General features: G+C 39.8%; 1 protein-coding gene across 2 annotated transcripts; it reads right to left on the bottom strand.

Moving 5' to 3' along the window:
- Nucleotides 1-166: 166 nt before the first annotated feature.
- LOC137268947 (guanine nucleotide-binding protein subunit beta) lies at nt 167-27,616 on the bottom strand. 2 transcript variants are annotated; one of them, XM_067803573.1, is made up of 10 exons: nt 27,435-27,616; nt 25,247-25,373; nt 18,300-18,379; nt 13,530-13,675; nt 8,289-8,352; nt 5,254-5,483; nt 4,921-5,050; nt 4,089-4,160; nt 3,707-3,923; nt 167-3,559 (listed from the first exon to the last, which is right to left on the bottom strand). In XM_067803573.1, the coding sequence occupies exons 3-10, from the start codon at nt 18,354-18,356 to the stop codon at nt 3,453-3,455; spliced, it is 1,023 nt and encodes a 340-aa protein (XP_067659674.1). In that variant the 5' UTR covers nt 18,357-18,379; nt 25,247-25,373; nt 27,435-27,616; the 3' UTR covers nt 167-3,452. The 2 variants fall into 2 exon arrangements, with proteins under 2 accessions (XP_067659674.1, XP_067659673.1); XM_067803572.1 differs by lacking the exon at nt 8,289-8,352 and adding an exon at nt 8,165-8,228.

Here is a 27,616-nt window from a genome sequence, read left to right as displayed (position 1 = left end):
CAACAACCACATTACAAGATGCATTAGTTTCACCCAAGGCCGATTCAAGGTACTGTACTCTCTTCCTGCCCAGACAGCTTGACTAGTTTCATAACATTAGTGACATTTTTTTTGTACTGGGTTTGCATTGTGAATACAAGTACTGAGAATAGTACAAACCCTATCATTTCATAAAGACAAATAGCTTTATTTGACAAATGAGTTACATATACACATACGAAAATGAGTCCACAAAGTGTATATAGACTAGAGCTCGTGCAGCACAACAGCAAGTTGTTGTCCGCTGGCTGCACAGGCTGCTCAAAGATGTCTGTTGTCAACACCTTGACAACCGACAGTTTTTTTCTACATTGTGACAATGAAATTTGTTAAATTTCAGAAATCATTTGACAGCTGCTACTAGCAGGGACTACATATAATGAATACAGAAGCAAAGTGTGACTATAGACATTCATATCATGCAGACCAGTCACGCATGCCAACACTGCCTGGATAGTAGTACAATGGTCGCTGCTGAGACATACACTTTCAAAATTTTAATATCACAGACAAATTACAATCTATGGTGGTTTTTCCCAAAACTTTGTTTCTGAATATATTTAAATAAGGACGCAAATTTATTATTGTGAATATGTTTCAGAAGAATCTATGACAGTTACTTAACAACAATTAGTCTGTGAAACTAAAATTGAGTCTTTCTTGTCGTGATTTCTGAAACTACTATCATATCGCAGCACATGTTGAACAAATCTTGTGCAACGATTAGTCATAATGTAATACTTGCCTTAGAAAAAACATTAGATACATAAATGCAAAAACAATGAGTAAACGCACTAAAAACATAATTATGTCATATACAAATAGATTTCACAGTAGACACAAGCTCTCGGGATATGAGCCGAGATGAACAATCCCGACATAAGGTTAGTTTCCCCTGATTAAGACTACACTACCAGATCCAAAGGCTTCATTACTGAAACTCTTTACATGAACTGAAGACTTCAGTTCCATATCTCAATCTGCTTACTTCCTCTCCCCCACAGAGAGACCATTTTGTGAGATTTCACATCCAGGGATATTTTTGGATTTTCAACTTTTTTGATAAAACAAAGCTGACTTCATTGAGATATGAGACCTTCTGATCACACAGGTACAAAGTTGATGTATATATTGCAACATATTTGCAACCGCCATGATGACACAGTCAGTAATAGCTGTTTGAACAACACACAGGATCAGCTTCTATCCTGCCTATGCTTCATGCCACTCTTCCAATCACTATTGGTGTGCATCCTAGTAAAGCATACACTTCCGTCTAAGCAAAATAGCCTCTTGATGTTTTACTGACTGTTTTGGCAATGTAGGTGGCCGGCTTAATACGGAAATGCATAATGCCATAATGACCTTCACATGAACCTATGACCTTGACAACAACTGATGTAAAAGCTGATCCCATTGTTTGTCAGACAGCAGCTAGAAGATAAATGTCCAGAGATATAACTTAGCCATGGCAACAGACAAGGTTCAATAAATAATGTTTGTTACCAAAACATTGACTTGAACAAAAGAACAATAAGATTAAAAAGGGGGTGCTGTTTAAATGTTGTCGTTCACAATACATCAACAAAACTGATAATCCATGGAAAAAAATGTGTGTATTTTTTACAATTATTTTCTTTCAAATATTTCATGTCACAAGACACATTTGCAACAAATATCTACACTTGCACACATGGTAATTTGGATAGTATATGCTATATAGTAGTCGAGGCGGCTTTTGTAACAACGGGTGTCCATTGGGTATCCCAGCACAACAACAGTGCACTTACAGGACATGATTCACTGTCAACATAGCTCCTGGAGAACAAGTCCACAAGAAGCCAACCATGCCCCGACCTTGGTCCCCCGTTCTTGTTTTTGAATGACTTTAACTCACAATCTAAATCCGGGTACAAGGAAGTATCAACCAATTGATAAAAGGAAAACACTTCCATGAAACTGGATTCAGAGGGCAAGCTCTCATACACCGTATCGCAGTAAATGTGGAAATGAGGAAGATTGCATAAAGTTAGGTCGGGACTCCAAAGTGACTTGTGTGCTGATGCACGTCTTGAAGCGATACCCACACTTGACACATACAAATATTGCACTACAATTCATATATAGGTGTCCAAATATCCACACTATACGTAGATATTTCACGACAGACTGGGAAGCAGACTGACAATATGATGGCAAGCTGCATCGCTCAGTCACAAGCACACTGTACAGTGATGCTTCTCGGTCCACACCACCACACATAGTCCTGGTCATGTGGACTGACAGCAAGGTAGCTACAGTGCCAGCATAGATGCCTCGCGCATGCACACACCTCAAATAGGTGGGTGCACTGAGGAAGCAGGTACGCCATGGATGTGCAGCTCTCTGCACTGACCCCTCTGTCCAGAGAACTGCACGAGTGAAGAGCAGCAAGGCAGAACATTAGCTCTGCACAGTATGCAATGAGAAGTTGACACCAAGACGTTCTCACAAACAGACACATAGAAGACTTGAGCGATGAAGCAGACTTTTCCATCTACAATTCCATGTCAGAAATAAAAGTACAATCAATTCAGTTTCAATATCAAAAGAGAATACAATACAGCTTGATTTGCCTTGTACACACTTCTCGCGGCCAAGACATGCAAAATTTAAGACAGCAATTAATTAATTAATTAATGGTCATGTCTTGAAAATGGTAAAATGCTACACTTTTGTCTCACAATTAATTGTTGTTTCACCACACTACATAAACTGTAAACCTACAAGTGTTACCTCCGGCCAAATCAAGCAGCTTTCAGAATGCACTTTTTCAAATCCCTTCCAGTCTGGGCAATTCACATCAGTTCAAAGACCACCATAATCCAAGTAATAATTTATCAAGAAATTATTGCAATCTTTGCTCAAGTCAGTCGGTTGACTTGTTCCTTTAAGGTCAGTGAAATTGCCCATCTATCCCTCAAAATGTTAGTTAACCCTTTACAGTCAGAGTACAGGAATCCACACCGCAGGGTTAATCGCGTTTCCCACATGATCCAAAATGATTGTGTCACTTGTAGGTCTGAGAGGACTACGTGTAGTCACTCACAGACTGCTTCTTCTCACAGGTGGCTGATGGGACTCCAATGAGAAGTGATTGTGTTGGTCTCCCTTACATACTGGAGCTCAATGTCTATCTACTGAAACAAGAGAGACAGACAGACAGAAATGGGTAGTCCGTATATACACCAGGGGGTTGTCCTCAGGTGACTATCACCACGCACTGGATAGTCTTGTACAGTGTGAGCCTCTCACCAACATCAGATCGCATCCTTCCACGTGTTGTGAGAACAGACTGCCATTACAGAAAGAAAAGCAACATGGACATTGACGGACCACACGCACAACTCGCCCATCCTGCACCACCGCAGGCCTCAGTTCCAGATCTTGAGGAAGCTATCCCACGATCCTGTTGCGACGGCCATCCCGTCCTCTGTCACACCCAAACAGCTCACACGGTTGTCATGGCCAGCTAACACACCTGTAGTAAGCAAAACATCCATTAGTTAGTGTCTCTATCATAACCCTAGAGCCATATTACTTCCAATCTACTATCTTCTACAAGCTTAACATAATATAATATGCTTTTATAACAGGTTAAAAAAAAAAAGAACAATCTTTATCATACCTGCTCTATCTTGTTTGAGCACGTCCCATACATTGCAATTAAAGTCATCATATCCGCCGAGGAGCAGGCGTCCACTCTTGGAGAAGGCCACAGATGTGATACCACAGATGATGTTGTCGTGGGAGTACATGCCGATCTCCTGGTCTGCCCGAATATCGAACAGGCGGCACGTGGCGTCATCAGACCCCGTAGCAAACGCAGAACCGTTCGGGAAATACTGGAAAAAACATTCAGCAGGTTAAACAAAAATCTAGGCGAGTAAGAAACAGGTAAAGTTGCAGACATAAATATTAATAATAATAAATATTCCTAAATCTGCATAGAATTATCTTTCATAATCATGCCTTGCACATATGCGTGTGTGAAGCCACAGGATACTTACCGTAATTGCATTAATATCTGACTCATGGCCTGAGAAAGTCTGCTTGCACATTCCATCTCTGATATCCCAGAGCTGCAACAAAAGTCATGTATGGTATAAGAAATACTCTGAACATGCAATTTCACAGCTGTACAGCTCAATTATTATCACGCTAATATAATGAAAGATAACAACATAGAAAGCTTAGAGTGAGTGAGGGAGTTTAGTATTATGCCAAACTCATTAATATTCCAGCTATATGACGACAGTCTGTAAATAATCGAGTCTGGACCAGACAATCCAGTGATCAACAACATGACCATCGATCTGCGCAATTGGGAACTGATGGCATGTGTCAACCAATCCAGCGAGACTGACCACACAATCACGTTAGTCGCCTCTTACGACCAGCATAGTCGAGTATTATGGCAAGCATGGGTTGCTGAAGGCCTCTTCTACCCCAGGGCTTTCACGCGTCCAGAAAGCTTAGAAAAATACACATTTCACAACAGTTATTAACTGCGCTTGTATTTAAATGTCTGCACAAATGGTGGCAGAGAACTTCCAACAGAACAAATGTTAGTTATCATGAGAACTTGTTTGTACAGAAACTGGCACTGCACTAAGTTATATCTGAACCTTTTAATCAAAGGTAGACACCAGACATCATGACTCAGGTTAGCTTCTGAATGTTTTAGAGGAAATGAAAATTTAGGAGCATGGTCAATGTTAAAAGATCAACAAAAGATCAAATGTTCATATATCATGAAAAAGCAGTGAATAAACTTATCAAGTGAATAAATGGAAAAGTCTTTGGTGGGATGTATGACTACTTTGTGTGTCTGTATCTCACCTTAGCCGATGCATCACAAGCACCAGACACAAATGTCTTCATATCGGGAGCCAGTGATAGACTCATGACATCACCAGTGTGCCCTGTGAATGAAGTGGTGTTCTGGCCAGTTTCTATATCCCATAATGCACTGTGGAGTTAAAACAGAACATTGTTAAAATATTAGTAAAGTACAAACAGAAAACACACATCTTATATCAGCAACACCAATAAAAATACCATACATGCAAGTTACAATATTTTGCAACTTTATAATTGCCAACCAATTAAACTAGGTGAAGTATGATTACAACCATATTTCATTGTAATTGTAATGATGTTCTGGTTACTCACCAAGTCATGTCTCCTGAGCTTGTGACTATTTGGTTATCATCGAGAAATCGGCAACAAGAGAGGTAGCCAGTGTGGCCAGGCAACTCTCTACTAACACGGACATTGCCTTCTCGAGTTTTTAGACTGTAAATGGAACAAATGTTGTCCAGCCCACCACATGCGACGTAGCTGCCCGAAGGAGCATAGGCACAGGTCATTACCCAGCTGGAGCGTAGTGGAATAGCATGAACCTGAAACAAGAGACTCAAGCTCAACCCACACACCAAAAGAAGTTCTGTCCACCACTCTCACATACACTGCACCATCATTCCACGAAGCAACTGAACAGTAACAAACACAAGCGCATCCAAGAGCACAGCACATGGGCCAGAGCATCAAGGAGCACAGCACATGGGCCAGAGCATCCAGGAGCACAGCACACAAGCCAGCGCATCCTGGAGCACACCACACGAGCCAGAGCATCCTGGAGCACAGCACACGAACCAGCCAGAGCATCCTGGAGCACAGCACACGAACCAGCCAGAGCATCCAGGAGCACAGCACACAAGCCAGGGCATCCTGGAGCACAGCACACGAACCAGCCAGAGCATCCTGGAGCACAGCACACGAACCAGCCAGAGCATCCTGGAGCACAGCACACGAACCAGCCAGAGCATCCTGGAGCACAGCACACGAAAAAGCCAGAGCATCCTGGAGCACAGCACACAAGCAAGAGCATCCAGAGCACAGCACACAAGCCAGAGCATCCATCAGGGCAGCAAAGAGGTCATCCATGAATAAACAGGTCAAATCACCCAAGAGATAAGCACACAGATTAAATGTCCATGAATACAGCACACAGTCTACAGTACTAATAACAGCAATGCATACTCACCATATCATCAGGACAACTCCAATCTAACCCCTCCCTATTACCAACTGATAACTGCTATGCTGCTGATCTCCACAGACAAAGTAAACCCTATCACCAGACTAGCCCATCAATTAACCCACGCATACAGGGCATCAGACTGCCCCACTCACCATACATCAGTCAGTCAGACAGTCAGTCTACCGACATATTTCAAAACCTGTTACACTGATGAAAACAATATAAGGGGCATGTATTTAAATGTTAAGCAAGACATTTTCAAACATACAGTTAAAACATTTACAAAAGAAATTCTACAACAGTACAAAACTAAAGCCAAGAGGAAGGGCAGATGTAAGACAAATGAGACAAAGTTGGCACCTTGTACCAGTTGGCAGAGTGTCAGTCTTCAAAGAGTTCATACTAACTTGTTTCATGTTACCAAACTACAACACACAAACTCTAATTACAAGAATGATTTCTTGTAAAGTTTCTTCCATCCCCACAAAGAAAGCACAATCTATTTGACACTCTTACAGGAATATGAAATAACTGTTTGAAGACTGACACCTACCTTGCAAGATGATTACATAAAGCTAAGATGCAGATACAAAGACAAACAAATCAGAGAAGTATGTACTTTCAAAAAGTACATAATGTAATTGGGTAGTAGGCAACCCAAAACAAAAAAACACAAGAAAATTTAATAATCATAATGTGCTTTAACTTAAAAAGTGAACACTGTGATCATTGAAAGAAAAACAGATAAAAAGTGCAGATTATTTCAGTCCTTATTGTCATCACAAAATAAATTAATTTATTAGTAATGTGTCAGTTCAAAATGAGTGAGATGTATGCCACTCACTGAAGCACTGTTTCCAGTTTATAGTAATGAACCAGAGCATGAGGTGAGAGTTTGGGAGGCCAGCCAGTTTTGGGTTGAGAGAACAGAGATGCCAAGATAATGCTAATGAGCTGACTACCATACACTTCATAAGGCACAGTAAAATCATGTTACTTCCATTAGACCAAGTCTGATCCTGCATCAGCCCTCTGTGTCAGATGGCTGAGTGATGACGAGTACCACTTGCAGGTAAGCTACCTGACAACCAGACCATGCCTGGTGACCTGTTTCATGCATCATGAACACCACCGACACCAACACACACACAGAGCAGCACCATGTTCACATACTGCAGCTAGCTAGGCTGTGAATAGATGCATGCTTAGCTCACTGTTGTCACCTTGCCAACTTGCACACCAAGCATTAGGCAGAATCACCCAGCAGTAGAGCATGTAGCAAGCATTAAGCTGAGGAAGCAGTCTGGCTTTTCACAGTATTGGATTCCTCATTGTTTTTAGTTACTGTGGCCAAGGCCTGAAGAATTCATACAACTGAACATTAAGACCCCCTAATCCCTTACATAAGGCATAACCATGGTAACCTGTCTCAACGTAAATATGTTATACTTTTCTATTATAACAATGCACCATGTCATGTCACAGTAGCCCAAAAAAATACATTTACAATGTTAAATCTTATCCATTGGTGAACACCATAATTTATTTTGAGCAATACTCCACTCCTTAGGCAGTGAGTATGACATAATATTTACACAATAAGAACACTGAATGCAAACGAAAGTATCATATCGTTACTGCTATGAAATTTGTTAGTAATTAAAAGTTTGTACTTGACAATGACCAGTTACTGCCAACACCTGGCTGAAATGCTTGAGAAGACAGTTTGATTTGTACATTCGTTGTATTACATCACTAAGCGATAGGCTCCAAGAGTTAAAATCAAACCATCTTCACAAGTGATACAGACTACTGCTGGCAATAACTGGTCACTAGCCAGTGGCTATGCAAAGCTCAAACTGAAAACTACTTAAGAAATCTACTCCTATACTTGTCACTCACAACTGATGACAATGTGCTATGTATAGGAAGAATCCCATTTAGTACAGACTGTTGCACCATATTTTCTAGGACTTGGTCTGGTTAATTTGAAGCTACATCTTGGCATCTCTGTGCAAATTTGTCAGAAACATGTCTCACCTTGTTGCAAGTAAAACCATCCCATACTATTAATTTACCATCTTGTGATGCAGATACAAGATTCCTGAAACAAACAAAAGAAAACACAACAATCAAACATTTATACTACTCCTCTGTTACCTACCTTGTTGGTGGTGCAAGTATCCCATACTATTAATTTACCATCTTGCGAAGCTGAAACTAAATTTCTGAAAAAAGGAAGAGAATTGTGAATTATGAATTATTATTCTCAATTATAAGATGCAATGGAACACAGGTGGGAGGTAACTGAGCACTATAACATGAATAGGTTCTCACATCCATACACGCTGGAATACTGACTACAAAGTGATCTCCAGTCTTGAAGCAGACAAGATATTACGGTCATCTGAACAGCTGGTATATTCATTCTCCGACATTATGATAATTATTCTCATATGCATGAGCACATTCTTTTCATTAAGTTTATGTCTTGCCAATCTAAAAATATATCCGTCAAAAAAGAAAACAAACAAACAACATTGGGAGATTTCTTAATGTTCTTGAACCTCAATATATCATAGAAGCATGCATAAAACAGAAAGAATGCCATGTCTATAGTAAAACAAAAAGATCTATATCTGGGGTGCAGTTCAAAGTGAAGCCAGCTGATGAGAAGTTGGACTACAGGATAGTACATGGCAATCATGACAATTCAGTGAAATAATGCATGGTTCATTACCACCCAAGATCTGTAGTGACAGCATAACAAGGCAGAAAACAGGTTTCTTTTACCATAACACTCCAAATATTTACATTTGACAATCTCGTACAATATTTAGATAGGTACTCTGGAAATAGACTAAAGTTGTTCACTGGTCATGAGGGGAACATGGATTGATGTACCCTCGATGTTTGTTTATGACATTTGAGGGTACATCAACCTATGGACCCCAAGGGACCAGTGAACAACAAATATATCTTCCCACACACCTCAATGTTAGTTTTGCACTGTTCAAAAGATGAGTATCGGATCGTACACTTTGGCGAACATGTGTGAATAAAACTATTCAAATCTTGCATTTTTTCCTGCAGGTTTGTCTTAGTAAAACCGAGACTAAATTTGAACGTTTTGTCAAAATTTACTTATTGGAATGACAGGAAAATCATTTTGTATGCTCATCGATGCTCATGTTGTTGATCACGGGATTATCTGGTCCAGACTCGATTATTTACAGACCGCCGCCACATAGCTGGAATATTGCTGAGTGCAGAGTAAAACTAAACTCACTCGAGATAAAGAAGTACAACCACGAAGTACCGAATGAGTTGCCAATGGCAATGGGGTGCATTGCAATGCACCTTGCTAGTTAGCGACATTTATGTCTGAGGTAACATATGTCCATATTAATATCATTTGAGTAGTATGTGCTGAGTGGACTGGAGTGATTATGAAGTTCCTTGTTGCGGCATTATTTCTTTACATTATTTCTTTACTAAACTACTGTTTTTCCCTGAACCTAAATCAGACAAGATCCAACAAATTGACAAAGCCCTGAAACAATTTTATTTATCCCTAATAATTTGATACCCTACCAACAAAATATTTTGGGCAAACTCCATTATTTAATGTCTTAACAAGATGTAAATTCAAGGCAATGAGGAACTGTTCAATGTTGTATACTCATCAATTAAGACACTACAATTCCCCAGAAACAGAGGCATGCAGCTGCCCCCCTATCCCCGCTCACTGCCAGGGGGTAGCAGCAGCAGTAGTAACAGCCTGCAAGACTATTCCTACCCTGCCTCTAGAGCAGTCACTCACAAACTACAAGGAAAGGAAATGTATCTGAAGCCAAGAAAGTCCTGATAGTGATATGCAACACTGTTTTATCTTGCCTATTGACTGCAAGGCCTGGCTGTGTGCAAATATCAGGCAATATTCCCTGTAGCTGGCTGTGTCTGCGTGGCTCCAATAACCCAGAGAAATCAATAGCATTCTAGCCCGTGCTTCTGTCTTTTACATCATGAACATGTCGTCATGGCAACCATTCCTATGGGCCTTTCGTCAAATAGAGCCTCTAAGGTTCTACTCAGACCATAGTGAGCTGATGATAATCCTCCGTACAAGTTCTACTGTCAAATTAGTACTCTGGGTGTGCAACCAAATAGCAGATAGAAAAATTATCAATTCATCACCTTTCCCTATGAAAATCAAATGGTGGTATTCACAAATACACATATAGATGATGTGCCCCATGACATTTGTTTCACATCAATCTAAGATGCCTCAGATTTGTCTGAAAAACCAGAATGAAATAAGTGTTTCCAAGCCTCCTACAAACAAATGCATGACAATGTTGAAGAGTTCCCAGTCTAGTCTTCAACCAATTAATTACTATGGCTTGTAATACATTTTAAGTCAGAACATTTAATACACTGCTTCTTTAAGGCATTGTGAAAATCTATTTTGGGGGGGCTCAGAAATTGATGAATGAACAGAATTCAACAGTAAATGATCCCCTTAACACATTTGCCCCCTTGACAAGAAATGGACCTATCTTTCAAACACTATAGAGTGAACAACCTGGCAATGATGTGTACATGTAGGAAATACCATAATATGATGGTTCTCATTTCCCACTTTAATATGAAGCAAAATCATAAGAGAATGCACAGACCATTGAAAGTAATATCCCACGACGTATCACAATCAACAATCATTACTAATGATGCTGCAGCCTCAATCTGACTTAAAAATCTGCACAACCTACTGCAGCTGTCTGTACGCCGATTGTCAAGCTTTACCATCTAACAAGACCACTCAAAATGACCCAATCTGCTGAGACAGTTAATATCAGTGCTAACGGACGTCAGCATTTTGCATGAAGTTTGCAGACTTTACATTTGAAGTGTCCCTTAATAGCTATATGGCCAACACTGACCTACAATCTAATTATCCTCAAGCGTCACTAGGGCAATGTGGCCAATGTTGACATTTACAGAAGACAGGATGACGCAAAACATGTCATACTTGCGGGGGAACTGTCTTCGTGATATGGTGCACTAGAACAACTTCCCATGACCAAAGTTTCCTTACACGTACTGACACTCAAAACATGTCACAATACAGGAACTGTCTCAGTCATGTGGCCTTAACACCTCTCTCTATACATATTGCTCAGTCGAGTATTCCACGTCTGTTAGGTAACATAGATCTTATTTTATATCCCTTTTAACAATAGAACGGATTTCTTTGTTACTTAAAAGTAATCAAAGGGCACATTATTTGTGACAATATACAATTCAAGATCAAAACATGTCTGCAAATTTACACAGACTTCCAAGATACAAATTGAGGCTTGCCTAAATCCTGCTGGCTTGTGATTTTCATTTCCTGTATTTCCAGATTAACCGTGGAGTAATTATTGATTGTATCCAAGCATACACCAAAAATATCTCGCAAATTACAATTTCCTTAGCATGACAATGTATTGCCACATCAAAATAGTAAAAATAGGGCAAGGATGCTGTAAGCTGACCTGAATTATGATGAATTAAAGAAACATAGATTTGTATTGGAATACAAAGTTTGAAACTTTCAAATCTGTCACATGTGGTGTCAAAACTTCAAATTTTCAGCTCCATTAGCCTTGCAGTTTCAAAACAAAACAAATTTTGCATGATTTGAAAAGTATGAGCTGTTAATGTCAAAGGTTACAAATTACAGACACGTGGTATCCCTACATAGACATGTGACAGAGTTAACATGCTGTCTTTTTTAACATGGTCACAGTGGCAGTCATGTCAAAGCGTGATCAACATTTAGTAATATTTTCGGTTATCTAGCCACAGGCCTTCCAATCTGACAGAACACTTAAAACATGAAATCTGTCTTCTAAAACTGTCATTTTTTTCTTCTTTCTATCAGCTACTGAGAAGATATGAGACACTTTAAGAGGACATTTTAAGAGATATGAGCTGAATAATTTCGACACAAGAACTGATGCAACAGAGTTAGGACAGTAGGCATCCTCATGCCTGACTAGTCTACACAATGGCCTGACCATCAATTGCCTTCCCCTAGATCACCACTTCAACATGTCTGGCTAGCGTCACTTGTCCACCAAACCGCACAGCAAGGCAGCAGACAAATATCACACAACAAGCTCCCTCCCCTGTTACCTACATTTCTTCCAGCCCCCAAAGGCAACTAATGAAACAGGCTACAGTATTTGCTCAAATGTTGCTTCTGTGGATGATCCACTATATTTTGTTGATGCCATATAGTGTGGACGTGTTATTTCAATTTGATATTAGAGACTTCAAAGCCTGGCACTGCCATAAAATTTCAAGTGTTTTGAAACTTAAATATGTGAAATTTAAACATCATACTACACTCTGCACCATACTAGCATTCTGTAACTTGCCAAAGCTCTGAAAGCTCAAGATTTGAACTAGAATTTATCAGTGATCACTGTCCTCTTGTTTAATTTTCTCAAATTATCCATAAAATCATACTCTCTGATGACATTTTTCAAACTTATATTCCTTTGAACTTTAATGGATTCAATAAGTTTCTTGTGCTGTACAAGCTGAATCTACATCATAAAGTTAGATGCTACAAGCTGTAATATTATCTTAGGTCATAAATCAATTTTGTTGGCAGACCTTGGATCTGTCAGGGGTGGGGGAGGAACTCATACATGCCATAAACCATCGCCATGGTTTTCAGTGAAGAAATGTGCAGTACACTAAACTAAAAAATAAAACATGATGTTTGGGCAGGCATGAAAAACCTTGTGTCTATTGAGCAGTCATCTCTTATTCATGAAATTGGAAACATCAAAAATCAGACAAATTGGGTATTGCATATTATAAACTTTTGCTGTTGATAGCCTCACAAAATGTATAGACACACACCTGTTGTATGGCATAGCTTAAACAACGGACATATATAGGAACAATGCAATAATTTACTGCACAGATGGCATTTCAAGCAAGCCCAAACACTTCTAAGACATGGTCTGAATTTGTCAAAATGAAAACACAAAATATCTTGATGAGAAACTACATCATGCTGGAAAAGAAATGCTTAAATCAGTGCAATATTATCCTTTGGTGTTGACATGCAAATCCTATTAACACACAAGCCTCAAATATGCAGGAATTGTGTCAAAAGGAGGGACACAGGCTTCAGTTACCAACAAGCCTTGTTCCCATATATGCCCTTTGACATTTCCTCTCCTTGTCTTACATTAAATGTTCAAAACAATCAGTTTCACACTCCCACACACCCCAAAGTCAAATCGTTTCTGGATAATTTTAAATGCTTGCAACTGTTTACCACTTAAACAGAGTCATACATTATTCCATATTTAAGGCTTGATAAGAGAAAAAGATTTACCTGGAATCAGATGCCCAATGCATGGCATATATTTTTGCAAGATGGCCCCTAAGGGTGCGCCTGGTGCGCATTTGAATTCTGCCGACTGGGTCGACATTAGCTGCTGCCTGAGGAAGTGTGGTATCAGCCGCAGCTTTCCTGGCCTCCTGCAACAAAACAACTCACTGTCAGCTGCTTCATCCCATCATCCAAAATATCTCTGACAACAACCACTTCGTCACACCACACACACTTGATTCAACATCACCTGCTTCAAGACAGTGTATATGCAACAGAACCTGCACTCTCAAGGTATGAAAGTTCACCAAGGAAATTATTAACCTTCTTCTCATGTCACTGTATTCTTTCCAAATAGTCTTGATTCAATCTCAAAAAGTAATAGTGTTGACGGAATATGGCTTTCAGTTGTTCATTACATTGTTACCAGCGAGTTGATCTTAAACTCCAACAAAATGCCATCCCAACAGCTGGAACAGCAGGACTCAACAGGCTTGTCAGTCATGGTGGCTAGCCAAACATGTGGCGCAACAAAATATGAAACAAATTTGTTGCTTGTTACCAAAAGATAAAACAGATAAACACAACTGTTTCATTTCATCTTATATCTTTTAACAGAGAGATGTAGCAGTCCAAAAATTCCCATTTAAATGACATCCAAAAATTATTCTCCTGGAATAAACTAAGTTATTCCTGAAAATTATGTCTGTAAAAAGGGATGTAATACTACATGTATAGAATGTATTTTGAAGTTTTCTCTCGAACATAAAGTTAGTTAGAATATGCTTATCAACTTTTCTGTAGTTCAATACACTTAACACCCGTTTATCACTGTAACTGCTTTCAAAAGCATTCATTGTCCTTCAGTTTGTAACATATTTTTAATGGTTGCTTCCATAATATTGCAGTACATATTGCAATAGGGATTTGTATATCACAAATTATTGCAATACAGTGATTGCCTACGATACAAGCAGTGAACAAATCATTAAAACTGAACTCATACACACCAAAACAAAACCAAAAAATCACCAAAAGGGAAAATTAACTTCCCAAACTGCAACAATATCATCTAAAACCGAAACAAAAACTCTGTAATGGAAAAATGATCGGTTGAAAAGGAAACAAAAATCTCTTATTAGGCACATCAGCAATCGATAACGGCAGTCATAGCATCCAAAAACAGCAACCATGGTATAGATATCGTCAAAGATGGCGCCGAGGGGAGAAGAACAGGCATTGGTCAATGTTTTTGAGTCATACTGTTGTGTGTCAAGCTTGTGATTCTGCACATTGCTACATCCCGATATCAAATTTTAAAGGTAAGACTCATGATGACGAAAATCATTATTGACCAATGTCAGTTTGTCTATCCTCGGCACCATCTTCGACGATATTTATGCCAAGTTTGCCCATTTCGGATGCTATGACTGCCATTTTGTATGCTTGGTGGCTGTTCTCAAGCACTGTTGTAGCCATTTTGTTTCCAAATCAAACAATTAGTTTTCCCGTTACAGAGTGTTTGTTTCAGTTTTGGAGGATACTGTTGCACTTTTGGAAGTTTATTTTCCAATTTTGGTGATTTTTGTAGTGTTTGGGTGTGTACGAGTTCAGTTTTGATGATTTGTTCACTGTTTGTATGGTAGGCCTGATATTGTATTGCAATAATCTGTAACATACAAACCTCTCTTGCAATGTGTACTGCAAAATTATCAAAGATAATAGTGTTTGACAGTAACTAATCATACAAATCTCATTGTATTTGGTACTTTTTTAACCTTTACATATGAAAGACTTGTGGTTTGTCTCAAGCAGAACACCACTTCTTTTATTACAAAACAGTGTGGCTAATTCATACAGAGAGATTGAAAGTTGCCAAAAAGTCAGCTCCTTCCCTCTCGTCTGCCAATGAAACCAGACAGATTACGTAACTCAGTCACCCTCAGTCACCAAGTCCTGCAGCGACATCATAGGAGGAAGGATTTTAAGTTAGCTGTATATACAATGTGTAACATGCTTGTCAATTTGCTGATTTCTCGATATCAACAAAGACATGCCGAATTGTTAAATTGTCGTCAAATGCTCACAGGTTTTGGGTAATGGTGTCACCATGCAGAGATATCTACCTTGCCTCGCTTCAAAAAGTGAAATTGTTTTGTTACAAGCAATCCTCTTGTCTAAAGTCATTTTGAAAATCAAATAGATTATGGTGTGTTTTCATCAAGTTAAAAGATCAAAACTACTTCCTACTCATAGTTAAATATATTTTTGAAACAACCAAAAAGATTTTGCATGACACCGCTTGTAACAGAATGATTTATATCCATTGTAACAAGCGAATTTGCTAGAATCGTCTATGAAGAAAAGTTGTATATCGGAAAATAAGCAGAAAAATTGAATGGCAGCAGATTGAGAAAACAAACCTTTCATTTTTCAAAACAACTGTCATGTTTGCACGTTTAATCAAACCTATAAACAAGACAAAACTCCTGAAAAACGTAGATAAATACTACAGCAACCCACATAGGTATGCCTCATATTACATCACTGTGGGATGCCCCCCTGATTGGTTGAGGGAGAGAATTGTGCACTGTTGCCAAAATGGTTGATTTCAGGTAATTAAATGTCGAAGTGGGTAGTTTCAATAACGGGTTTTCATTTACAACGATGTCAATAAATAATATATGTATTTGTACCACACTAGAGAATATGTGTTCTTTAAAGTATCTGTTGTGCTTCTTGATAACATGAATCTCAAAATTAGGTTGGACAGCTTGGGACTTTTATGATATTTACAGTGCATGTAGTATGCCATCTAGATGATAAATAAATGTGCCATGACTGTATCATTAGAAACTTGTATTTTGGCACACAGGCAATATTATGCAGTCGCATATTCTATCGTGTCATGAAAACTTTCAGTCAATATAGAGGAAGAATCAATTTTGCTGGCTGACCATGGACCTGAAGGAACACTCATAAGTTAAAAGCCACCACAATTTTATCATGTGTGAACTGACTCACACAAATTCCTCATAATTTACAATAGCCTTGATCACAATATGGCTACTGGCACCTTGAAACACACAAGTTCGAAGACAAAGGACACATTATAAGTGCTCGATAAAAGCCTTCTTTTGTTTTCACATGAAATTTTTGTCAACATGACATTTTGTGTGAAACCTTCAAGAAGATTGAAGAGTGACAGATCAAGCTGTTTCCTATGTAAAGACATTACTGGCAGTTGCTATCACCTATTCTCATGTGCTCTGCTTATGGTTGATATTATGTAAATTTTATGACATGCAACAGCTGCACTTTAAATAACTTACTCAAAAATATTTGAAAAGGTAAAACACAAGTTTCGCAAACAATTTCTTCCAATCCTGGTCTCATAATTTTCATGAATTTTGTTGCATATTTTACTGAATCAAAGGTACAATGAGTGTTCCAACTTGGTTTCTGATTAGTATACACTTGGTGATATAATTCCCTGTACATTAAAACAATAACTAGCACTCCAGAATATGTAACTGAAATTGTAAATCCCATGTCAAAAATAATTGAGGGCTCACACAAGTAAATGGTGAAAACATATAATAAATAACAATAAAAATAATAGAAGAATCATTTTGATTCATGTTTATTTTATCATTTAATCTATAGTATCTTATATTTCAAGTGTGACATCAGGGAAAGTAAAATTTATTTGAAAGGGCACAGACTTGCATCGATGAAACATTTTCCAACAACATAAAATGATGCAATTTAGCTAATTTCTGTTGTGTCATCAAGTCTGAATTTGTTTCTTGGCAACACCTACAGTAGACCTTAGTTTACAGATCATAATTAGCTGATGGACATGATTTTTACCTCGTTTGGTTTTTCAGACATGATTAACCCTTCAACTTCTGAACAAGGGCTATGTTGAACACAATATTAGGGTAACGATTGTGATAGATTAATTAATTAGGTGTGACTTCCTCTTCCTACTAACAGGGTGTGTCTGAGCACACTGCTTGGTCCTCTCCCTGATGTGGCACGATGACAACAACATAAAGGTCACCGCCCTAGGGGAACAATGTTCACCCATCTGACAACTACAGCTGCCAACTGCAACTTCATCCACATTTTTCACAACCTTTCCCTCAGCATCAACCCCATTTCACACCTAAAATGATTACAAATGCACGGCCAATTTGCAGCACCAACAGAAGACCCTCGAAAACATCTTAGTCCTTGCAAGAGGAGGATTCCACTCCTTCACATCACCCAAATCAATAGTTAATTTTTGTATCTGGTTGAAGCTATCCCGCTGGGCAGGCTGACAGGCTGAGGCAGCACACACAAATCACCTGACTACACAGGATCCATTGCCTGACTCTGGATCAATACTAGAGCTGCAGCACAGGTTGTGAGCCAACAGTGTATTGAACTACACTCGTGCCTCTTTTTAGGGGATACAAGAGTGCTGGGCTCTGTATCCTCCTGTCTCACATCATCATTACGTCTTTTAGATTGTCATTCCAAGTGGCCCCAAATCTACATACATCACAGCCACTTCCAGCCATCAAGGGACAACTCAGCAGAACACCCAACTCTTATGGCAACACAGCATTGTAATAATGCACACAGATGGGCTTCTTTCATATCAGTAGGCACAGAACTTCCCTGGGTGTCAGGTGATGGAATTTTTTACCTCCTGTAACATAATCCCCACATTTCTCCTGCTAGTATAGTGCTAATGTACTGTCACACACAGGAATTACTTACCCTTATTTGGTTTTTCAATTGTTCTGTTTCTTGTCGTAACTGGTCTAGTTCACTCATTGTGATATTCTATATGTATAAATCTGAAAAGAAATGAGTCATATTATTATTTCATCTCATGTAATGACATACAAGACTATACAAAGCTGATGACCAACACTTAAAATTTTGAGTTAACATTGTAGAGAAACCAGTCTCCTGTCACGCCTACCAACTTTCAGCTCCTCAGTGGTATGTGAAGGTCAAAGGTCAACGTTTCAACAGAAGCGCCAAATGCCACATATGACCAATGCAGTTTCAGTCCTTCAGTGACATACTGTAAACAAGTAACAGTGGATGGGCAACCAGAATGTCAGGTGATCAAAACATTACACAATAGCCACCCTGCTTCCTTCACAATCCAACAAGCCATGAAACCATATATCATAACCCATATAGTGAAACATAAACAGTGTCACATATATTGATGTGAATGTCTCTTTATGCCGACCGACCATTGTTTCATTGTGTTCTTTGTTTATGACGTCATTAAACAAAACATCACATCGATGAACGGAATCGTCACACATGCTCAGTCTTTTTACTGCACAAATGTACATGAATCAAAGGGATAATAAAGAAAATGTTACCCTTGACCAAGTGAGACAGAACTTACACAAAATTCATGCAAAATTCTATATTGCACTCGGTATTACTCAGGCAATACATAATTCAGACTTGTTTCATATAACACATGATACACATGCAAAAGTAATAATCTCCATTTATACAGTAAACATATATCCATTGACTCAGTACCAACATACTTATGAATTTAAAGTCACGATATGGCTGAGATATTGCCGATGTGACGTTACATATTAACTCACTCACTATGAATTTAAAAGCCCTCACTGAACCTTAGATTTGGTGCACAATCAAGACACTTGCACTATGTGGGGCCTTTAATTCTGAACACAACATTCTGATGTTAACCCTAAATAACACCAGATCACAGACTCGTACCATTCATATTATCCGCCTTTTTCTTCATTATCATAACTTCCACCATTTAAAATAATAATAAGTATATTCTGTCAAGTTCTCAATACAAAAATTAACAAAATTCCAGGCCATTAAAAATGAAGCAGGCCACTATGCTAAGTGTCTTGTTCACTGCTATCTATAACAGAAACCTCCTATTGGAAAGCTGTGATTTCTAGTGCCATGCAACAATTTTCATCCACATGACATTAACTTCCATTTGACTGAGTACATTTTGACAACATATCTTACATCACTGATATTAAGAATCATTCATAACATTTGTCCTGGCCACTTGTCTCAGTGATGTCAGTCTTCCACTGCTAGCTATTGACAGAGTAGATACAGGGAAGTCATGTGATAAGATAGTCCATGCTCCCTGCCACTGATTGGGTACAGCCATTGTAGCAGAGGACATCGACTATCAAAGTCAACATGATACAGGATGTGCTCGAGTCTTCATATTATTAAACAAGAGTCATCAGAAGATGATATTTTACCCCCTCTCCCACTCTACTTAAACTTTAGTTAAAGAACAAATCATTTAACGGTCACATGAACTCCAGCTTGATGGTTTTGGGGACTTAGTCCAAGTTGTTTCCAGTGATGAAAAATATAAATGCCCAACATGTGTAAATAGCAAACGACACCAATTCAAGATCTGCCTCATAAAGTTCTGTTGAAAGACATTTATAGGTTTTTGAGTTGTGTTGTGGAAATGAAACCCACCCCTTCCTTTTAAGAGGAAGTCTAAATCATATCTGTGGAAACAGAGAAACACAATAATACCAAAAGTTTGTAAATAGCAAAGGGCACCAAAGATCTGCCAAGTTCTCTTGAATGAAAGATATTTTTTTTAGTTGTGCTCCAAAAATGAAACCCAACTTTCCCTTTAGAAAGTGTCCTAAACATTTCCTTGAAAACCAGGAAAAATAAAAATACCAAATATCTGCAAATAGGAAAATGCCCCACCCCAAGATCTGCCTCACATATCTAACAAGTTGTGCTGAAAGATATCAAGAATTTTTAGAGTAATGTTCTAGAAACGAACTCCACCCCTCCCTTTAGCCTAAGTCCAAAATGATTCCATGGAAAACGAGAAAACAGCATTGAAAAAAAATCTGTAAATAGCAAAAGGCACCACCCATGGCTCTGTTTGTCATATCTACAAACTTTCATTGAAAAATATCAAACAGTGAGAAAGATAAAAACTATTTGGCCTATCATTTATAGAAGCAAAACGGGTATCAGTAGTCCCATGCGATGACTTTACTGGCTGTTGAGGGGAAGGTATTACCATTTACAATGTATAGGACTTCTGTCCCTGTGTGCACTACATAAAGCACTGGGAATTCTTCACAAAAACCCATATTTGGATTTAATGAGACTTGCTAAAAGAAGATATTTGGTCTTAAATTCAATGCTGATGTCAGCAACAATTCACAAATTGGAATGCTGCCAAGTCATGTAATTATAGTAATAACTAATATTATTGCTATAGAGAAGTGATTTGCACTTTACTGGTATACTGGTAACAGGACCAGCAGCTGTCAAACTGTGAAAGTTCAACATTTTTTCACTGAACACATGTTGAAGGAAATATTAGAGTACCCAAATATGCTGATGTAAGGCCCCACAAAATTACTATTTCTTAGTCTTTCATCAAGATTATTATTAGTTTTAAATCCTAGATAAATCTTTGTCTTATTTTCAAACACTGAACGTAAAACATTATTACAGAAACAATGCCATGAACAAAGACTGCCTGTGATGGGCAGTTAATTCATGTTACAGCACATATAATGTTCAAACTGGGAGTATGCCATACAGCTATATTTAGACATAAATCAATACTGGGTCAGAGTGTGAAAAGTGTTGAGATGAGTCTGACAGTGACTCATGCACTACCATCATCTCCACTGTCTCGCTGGTACATAGGAAGCCAGCAGGACCTGTGCTTCACTACACACTCAAATCGGTAGAAACCTCAGAGTTTAACAAATGCAATCACTGCAAGTGTACTATCCACACACACACACTGAAACACACACACATTCCCTACTGCTCCGCCCAACAGTCTCCACATAACGTAAGATTTCTATCACGGGGCAAGATGCCTACTCTTTCGCTTTGACTAAAGGCAGGATGTCTGCTGTCCTCACCTTTGACCCAATGTAAGATTCCTTTTGTCCTTCCCTTTGACCCAATGTATGGTGCCTGCTGTCCTTCCCTTTAACCCAATTCAAGATGCCTTTTGTCCTTCCCCTTAACCCAATTCAAGATGCCTTTTCTCCTTCCCTTTGACCCAAGGCAAGATTAACACTGCTCTTCCCTCTGACCAGAGGCAAATGCCTACTGTTCTTCCCTTTGCTTCTGGTCAAAGGCTTTGACCCAATGTAAGATGTGCACTGTAACTCAACATTTAGAGACCTCGTCTACCAATCACCCACAGAAATGCCCCTGTCCATACCCCATCCCACTCAAGACACTACAGTCAATCTCTTACGCAGTGCCTGATGCTTATTTTCAATCATTTGACCGAAGTTAGATCCATACTGTGTACCCATCATGCAGTGTACACAACAGATGACTACACAGTGAGGCTGCATGCCTACTTGGCACAATACAGTGCAAGATGCCTACTCTGTGCCCTTCCCCGAGTAAGATAGTTACTCTGCACCCTGCCCAGAGCAAGACGCCTGCTCTGCACCCTGTTCAGTGTAAGATAGCTACCCTGCACCCTACACAGAGTAAGATGGCTACTCTGCACCCTGCCCAGCGTAAGATAGCTACTCTGCACCCTGCCCAGCGTAAGATGGCTACTCTGTACCCTGCCCAGCCTAATATGGCTACTCTGCACCCTGCCTAGAGAAAGATGGCTACTCTGTACCCCACCCAGTAAGATGGCTACTCTGTACCCCACCCAGTGTAAGATGGCCACTCTGCACCCTGCATACAGTAAGATGGCTTTCTGCACCCTGCCCAGTGTAAGATGGCCACTCTGCACCCTGCCTAGAGTAAGATGGCTACTCTGCACACTGCATACAGTAAGATGGCTTTCTGCACCCTGCCCAGTGTAAGATGGCCACTCTGCACCCTGCCTAGAGTAAGATGGCTACTCTGCACACTGCATAGTGTAAGATGGCTACTCTGCACCCTGCCCAGCGTAAGATGGCTACTCTGCACCCTGCCCAGCGTAAGATGGCTACTCTGCACCCTGCCCAGTGTAAGATGGCTACTCTGCACCCTGCCCAGTGTAAGATAGCTACTCTGCACCCTACCCAGCGTAAGATGCCTACTCTCTACTCTGCCCAGCCTAAGATGGCTACTCTACACCCTGCCCAGTGTAAGATGGCTACTCTGCACCCTGCCCAGCGTAAGATGGCCACTCTGCACACTGCATAGAGTAAGATGACTTTCTGCTCCCTTCCCAGTGTAAGATGGCTACTCTGCACCCTGCCCAGTGTAAGATGGCTTTCTGCTCCCTTCCCAGTGTAAGATGGCTACTCTGCACCCTGCCCAGCGTAAGATGCCTACTCTGCACCCTGCCCAGTGTAAGATGGCTACTCTGCACCCTGCCCAGTGTAAGATGGCTACTCTGCACCCTGCCCAGTGTAAGATAGCTACTCTGCACCCTACCCAGCGTAAGATGCCTACTCTCTACTCTGCCCAGCCTAAGATGGCTACTCTACACCCTGCCCAGTGTAAGATGGCTACTCTGCACCCTGCCCAGCGTAAGATGGCCACTCTGCACACTGCATAGAGTAAGATGGCTTTCTGCTCCCTTCCCAGTGTAAGATGGCTACTCTGCACCCTACACAGGAGACGCCTGCTCTACCCTACAGTGTAAGATGCCTACTCTGAAACCTTCACAGGAGACGCCTGCTCTACCCTACAATGTAAGATGCCTACTCTGCACCCTACACAAGAGACGCCTGCTCTACCCTACAATGTAAGATGCCTACTCTGCACCCTACACAAGAGACGCCTGCTCTACCCTACAGTGTAAGATGCCTACTCTGCACCCTTCACAGGAGACGCCTGCTCTATCCTACAATGTAAGATGCCTACTCTGCACCCTACACAGGAGATGCCTGCTCTATCCTACAGTGTAAGATGCCTACTCTGCACCCTACACAGGAGATGCCTGCTCTATCCTACAGTGTAAGATGCCTACTCTGCACCCTACACAGGAGATGCCTGCTCTATCCTACAGTGTAAGATACCTACTCTGCACCCTTCACAGGAGACGCCTGCTCTACCCTACAATGTAAGATGCCTACTCTGCACCCTTCACAAGAGACGCCTGCTCTACCCTACAGTGTAAGATGCCTACTCTGCACCCTACACAAGAGACGCCTGCTCTACCCTACAGTGTAAGATGCCTACTCTGCACCTACACAGGAGACGCCTGCTCTACCCTACAGTGTAAGATGCCTACTCTGCACCCTTCACAGGAGACGCTTGCTCTACCCTACAGCATGAAATACCTACTTGTTACTGTACAATGGAAATTGGTCACTTGTGTGTTTCCTGCCCGTTTGAATGAAAGATCTTGTGCAATCATCTCGCTGTTACATCCACAAGAATTTGACACATACACTTCAAGCACTGAATAGAGATATAAATGAGCGAGTGAGTTTAGCTTTACACCATACTCCCCAACATTACAACTTTATGACGGCAGTCTGTAAATAATCAAGTCTGGATCAGACAATCCAGTTATAAACAACATGAGCATTGATCTGTGCAACTTGGAACCAATGACATGTGTCAACCAAGTCAGCGAAACTGATCACCTGATCCCCTTAGTCACCTCTGGCGGCAAGCACTGGTTGCTGAAGGCCTATTCCACCCTACTGAGTCAGAGATATAAATACATCAACAAAACAAGCATATTTGTGAATTGGTATGAAGATCAATCCATTAATCTGTGTCTCCAGGCTCGAGGAGTGGATTCATAGGAACTGGGCGTCACATCACATAACAAAATCTGACTCAGGTTCAGCTTGTGATCGTTGCTTCTTTACCATATACAATGCAACCTATTGTCATTTATGATACCACACTCAGCAATATTCCATCTATTAACGCCAGCCTCTAACCTATCAAGTCCAGATGAGACAAACCAGTGATTGACATCATTAAGAGATTAGTCTGTTGGCATAATGACATGAACTAAGTCAGACAGCGTAACCACAATGGAACAAGCCACTGCACCCCAGGTGTGGAAGAGGACATGACTGGTCTTTCACAGCTTTTAACAGTATTCCAGCAATATCATGGCAGGGGCATTTAGAGACTGGCTTCATGCTTTGTTCACACCTTGGGGTCCAATCTAGGTGAGAATCGAACCATTAAGCTACACCATGACAACCAAAAATACCCATAAACCTAAGAACACTATGAAAGCCTTAGACATTGAGGACATTCTGAACCCAAACTTAAAGCCTGACTTCGACCTTTGACTGATTTCACACACACAAAATAAATTTTGTAGAAAGGCTACTAAAACTCTCTTGGTTGTTCAGAAAATGTAACCACACTGCAAGAGATTTAATCTGAACACTACTGATCTCACCACTTCAGCAAAAGCCTCCTCCCATAAAACTTGAGAATGTTCATAACAATAACTGCAAGAAATTGTACAAACCATATTCCTTTCAATTCCTTTGATGCATAAAACTAATGATGAGACATAAATAGTGACACAGTCTTGAACGAACTATCACTTCAACTCTTGAATAACACATGCAGTTTTGTTAAAAACAACCATCCTAAACAAGATTTTTCCTTTGGTAAATGATACAATTTTAAAGTTTATAAAACACCACTGAAAAAGTATGATATTCTGTTTTATCCTTGCAATCAAATCACTGAAAACCTTCCAATAAATTTTGAAATTGACTAATGAACTTGTTACACACCAGAAACCCTGGCAATCCTGTTGGCTTAGGAATACAAACACAGTCTTGTGTGGTTCACTAGGTCTCCACTCTCTGAGAACACATGCACTCCCCACACATTAGCCGTTCAGTGGAGCTGCATTGCCATCTGAAACAAAAAAATGACACTTTAAACGGTTTTGCCCTCAACAGCCTCACTTTACACAATTTTTCCAAATCAATTGTGTTGTTTGACAAACTGACCGGAAATTGTGTATCACTGTATACAGTTCTCCCTAGAAAGTGTTGCTTCATATGGCTTTTCCTTATTAACACAGTAGTCTTGTACTGCTTTCCCCTACATTGACAGTCGAGCCTTGACTCCTCCATCAACAGTGCTATATTAATATCTTTTGTCTGAAGTGTCTGATAGTGCATACAAATTAATTGTTGCCAAAAAGTAGTGCATACAAATTAATTGTTGCCAAAAAGCTTTGTTTCAGCATAAATATATTGTTCTTCCTCTATTATGTTCGTACATGCATAGAACCCAAAACATGCTTCAGATACACAGCTGGGTAGTGTAATTAACATCCTTCTTTTGTCCCACCCAGTAGGTATCTGCCACAGTGCTAACCATCTCCGTAATCAGGAAGCATATGTGGGCTAACTAACAATGGAGTATACTGACTCAGTATCTAGAATTAATGAACACGACACATTATTGGGGGTGAACGATAAAAAAAACAACATAACTTCTGCTGTTCAAAACAAACATGTTAATAAAGAAGAACAATACAATGTCAGCCACACACAAAAGAAGGTGAAGACCTGAGGTGGCGTATATATACGTCAATGCCATCAACATACTGGCAGTAGAAAGGGAACCATAATTTTTTTAAAAAGAATTATTGCTCCTTTGTAATGTATTTGTCAGAACACTGCATCTACATCAATGTTAATTACAATAATTTACAAAGTATCAAGATCACAGATTTTATTGATAATGTTATCTTCATTAAAAATAGATGTACACGCTTCACATCAGTTGGCAAGAGTTCAGCCAGCAACCCCTAGTTGAGATGTATTCTATTTATCAGGGTTATACAGGGGCTAGGTTTTAAGTTTGGGTTAGGGTCTAGATTTAGACATTTCATTTAAAAACAACAACAAAACTTTCGGCCTATATTCCTAAACATGGAAGGTTAAAACAAATACGGGACGTGCGGTAGGAAACCTTTCTCTATCAGTATCATATTGAAAAGACTAAATCACCGACAGAGCTTGTAATCTGATCATTCCAGAGTACAACAAAACAACCCCACCAGCTTGTACAAAAAGAACTCCCAAGGCCTGACTGCACAGGAAGATATTCAAAAATCCCTCAGACCCATAACAAAAAGCGTGGAACAAGAAAGTGTTAATTCTAAAATTACACGAATAATCACCAAAACTAAAGGAAAGGAGAAGAAAATATTTGTGGATATTTCCTAATGCAGACAGCTAAACCAAGATGGCAGTCTGTGGCCTTGCGAGGGAGTACCTCATACAAACAACCTACACCAACTGTCAAAGAGGAAATTATTTGTTCCCGTAATAAATAAACACATTCTCGATACGAGATTTGAGGAAACAAGTATCACTAGACCACATATATTGCTCAGAAATCATGCCTTTTCTACTACTAAAATGGCGGACGTACTTCGAGTCTGCATAATTGATCAATATGAAAATATGCCGGTCTGATCGCCATTTTAGAAATATGGTGTCCAATGTTGACAGAAATAGGCGCGTTATACACCATTCTCTCGGTAATACACGACAATAACATATCTCGTCGACGTAATATGGCATTTCTACAGAACAAGTTGTGGTAAAGTGCGCTATATTGTTCGACAGTGTTTCAAAACTGTACCTTCCCCTAGGTCGGCTGGCTCGCATACGTATATAGCTGTCAGATGACTTTCCTGCAAGATTATGCGAAATCAGCAAATCCACCCGTATCCACAAGGCGCACACTGGTAGTAAAGCATCTACTACTATGTATGTCCAATCCACAAGACATATGCAATATCAGAACAAGAAAATTTACTCTACTTCCAACCCGGAATACACATCGAATTGCCATTTGCATAGAGCTGACGCGAGAGAGCAATGGAGACGAGACAGAACAAAGACGGCAAAAATGGTTTGAGTGCTAGTTTTACCTGCAATTGGACTTCTTACTTACCTCAGTATGCACAGACTCACAATATTATCCACCGACCAGTCATACAGACCCCGATATTCTTCCCTTTTCACTACATAAATCGGACGCTTTTTTGCTTAAACACTGTCTTCGCATGAACGGTAAGGGTGCGGCGCCCGTGATAACAAAGATGGTAACCCCGTAGCCGACGAAGCGCATGCGCA

This window comes from Haliotis asinina, chromosome 16 (genome assembly GCF_037392515.1).
Source record: "Haliotis asinina isolate JCU_RB_2024 chromosome 16, JCU_Hal_asi_v2, whole genome shotgun sequence".
Classification (NCBI taxonomy): domain Eukaryota; kingdom Metazoa; phylum Mollusca; class Gastropoda; order Lepetellida; family Haliotidae; genus Haliotis; species Haliotis asinina.
The sequence above is the reverse complement of the archived record's forward strand: the minus strand, read 5'-3'. Positions and strand labels throughout refer to the sequence as shown.